Source organism: Solanum tuberosum, unplaced genomic scaffold (genome assembly GCF_000226075.1).
Source record: "Solanum tuberosum cultivar DM 1-3 516 R44 unplaced genomic scaffold, SolTub_3.0 scf00945, whole genome shotgun sequence".
Taxonomy (NCBI): Eukaryota; Viridiplantae; Streptophyta; class Magnoliopsida; order Solanales; family Solanaceae; genus Solanum; species Solanum tuberosum.
In genome coordinates this window covers 8,784-11,527 of record NW_006239850.1, presented here as the reverse complement: position 1 = coordinate 11,527, position 2,744 = coordinate 8,784, and the positions used below count along the sequence as shown (strand labels likewise).

At 33.0% G+C, this 2,744-nt stretch overlaps 1 protein-coding gene across 1 annotated transcript; it reads right to left on the bottom strand.

Annotated features, from left to right (window-relative positions):
* Positions 1–2,084: 2,084 nt before the first annotated feature.
* LOC107059195 (premnaspirodiene oxygenase-like) lies at positions 2,085–2,627 on the bottom strand. The gene has a single exon (XM_015305675.1). The coding sequence runs from the start codon at positions 2,625–2,627 to the stop codon at positions 2,085–2,087; it is 543 nt and encodes a 180-aa protein (XP_015161161.1).
* Between the last annotated feature and the right edge of the window lie 117 nt (positions 2,628–2,744).

Genomic DNA, 2,744 nt, shown 5'->3' with positions numbered 1-2,744 from the left:
CTTCAGTCTAACGTTCTCCAACATAACAATCGAATATACAAATTACATTAGACAGTTTTTTAAATTTCCTGCAGTTCCATCAATACACTTTGCATTTTCTAGGCAATCCTTTGATGCTTGGAACTCTACAGCACAAAGACCAAATCCATATTCACCTGCATCAAATTAGCTCCTATAGTACCAATCCTCAGTCAAATCCATGTATGACACAAAACCATCTGTCACAATCCTTTGTACAAGAAACTCATAAATTCTCCCCTGTCAACATTTAAGATTGATGGTAATGATATGATTATTCATGCTCTCATTATCATTATTCTAGTTAGCTTACCTAGAGTCGAGTAAAAACATGTCATTCTTCTAAAAATAGCTAAATTTGGTTTATCATTAAAAGTTATTGAGGAGTCCCATGTCAGTGACCTTCTAGTACATGAAGCAAACTTCATTATCTGTCCTTGCCAAATAATATTTGCCTAGATGCGACAGCCTGTTGAGGCCTAAGGCTACTCTAATTTGGCATTCATTTTCTTACGAGCTTGGACGTTGTTTTTTTTTTTATTCTTAGCTCTTTCTTACGGCTGAAACTCCTCTTTCTTGATGAAATGATAAAAGTTCTCTTTCATGTGAGCAATTTGGAACGTATGAAGTTGTGAAGGAGGAAAAGAAAACCAATAGACTAAAGCTAACCAAAAGGTATGATCGATCTATAATCTATCAAAACACCTGATTTTTTAAATCGGAATCTGTACCTTATCTCATACAAAGCAACAATTTAGTTTTCAAGAGTCCGTTTAATTAACTTTTATCCACAAAGACTGTTGTGATACAAGTATTTCAGATTAGCTTAATTGGTTCTAATTGTATGTATTAATAGTACTGTTTATATACAAAGAAAGTGAACAGATTACGCTAAACAAATCAAATAAAGACACATGACAGTTTAATTCAAAATAACTGTAAAAATAAATTTTAAATATAAACAAATCTAAATCTAAAAAGAAAAGAACTTCAACTTCAACTTCCAAAAAAAAAACAAAAAACTATACACCCTCACCCCCACCACAGCCCACCTCTCCCTTTCTTCTCTTTCCCTAACAGTTACTCTTGCCCACCATTGTTAACTCTCAATGTATTAAGTATGAATTTATCATTTTTATTTTTCTCTATGTCTTCTTTCTCATTTCCATTTAAATTGATAGTGTTTTCTTGAAAGAAATGTTCTTCTTTTATTTATTGTGATTTCGAAGGGGTGTGGGTTGGGGGAGATGAAGAGGGAGGGAGAATATTTGAATAATGGTCTTCATTTTTCCGGCAAAGAAGATGTGGATGGTGATCTCCATTTTTCGGTAAAAAGGACGTAGATGATGATCTCCATTTCCCGGCAAAGAATTGTGAAGAATAAAACCGAAAAAACGGGAATAATAATAATAATATATTTTTTTAAATGATGGTATATTATCATGAAGAAATGGTGACAGGATCCTATGGTCTTGAAATAGAAAGAAAGAGTAAGAGATTGTTATTTTTTTAAAAAAATAATGAAAAAAAATAAAAGAAAAAATTGAAAAAGAAAAGGGAAAACGGTAATATATTAATTTCACGTGGTCAACCAAGTGTGTTTTACACTTTTTGTGCCACATCTGCATGAAATGTCTAAGTGGTTCAAATTCTAGAGGGTACATGTGTTTAATATAGGTACAAATCCTAATTGAAGTGTCTAAATGAATTATGCGAACAACTTTAAGGGGCCAGGAATAATTTAAGCCCGATATATTTTAGGCTATTGATCAGGCACATGTTTACGATTTCAAGTTATAAATATCAATATGGAAGATAAAAGTACATATGCATCATTACAAAACTCTAATAAGGCAGAAAAGTAATTAAGACAACTAAAAGGACAAAATGTAAAAAAATCTAAAGGAAAATACAGAAATAAAAATATGGGAAGGTTAGAACCCTGCTGTGACAATTCAAAATATATGGATAACAATTTAAAGATAAGGATGACACGTTGTTGAATCATCATTAATTGCTAAACTCCTGCATCATGGTGTTTTAATTTCACTATTTCATGCATAACATCAAAGTTCTTCATCGTTTCTATAATTTGTGGCGTTTAAATACAAATCTTTCATTTTTGACGCAGTTAATCCATGTGTTTCAGTCATATCCAAATCTTTTGGATTACCTCCATATGGGAGTTCCCATTCAAAGTGGTGGAGTAACTGTGCCAAAGGAAGTCCAACATTAGCTAAACCAAATTGTATTCCTGGACACATCCTTCTTCCTGCACCAAACGGGATAAACTCAAAGTGATTTCCCATAAAGTCAACCGAAGAATTCTCGAATCTCTCTGGTATAAAACTTTCAGGATTTTCCCAATTTTTCGGATCTCTTGCAAGTGCCCATGCATTGACAAGTACTCTAGTATTATGAGGAATGGTGTGTCCATCTATATTTGTTTTCTCCCTACATTCCCTAGGTCCTATAAGAGGAACTGGAGTATGTAGCCTTAGTGTTTCCTTAATCACTAACTTTAGGTGTGTCAACTTTTCAATGTCTTCTTCACCATAGTTTTTCTTTCCCTTAAAAACTTGCCTCACTTCACTTTGAGCCTTCACCATAACGTTTGGGTTCATCATCAATTCTGATAATGCCCAAATAATAGTCGCAGATGAAGTTTCAGTTCCAGCAATAAAGATGTCCTATAATAACAAACAAATAAATTAAGTCAATTGATT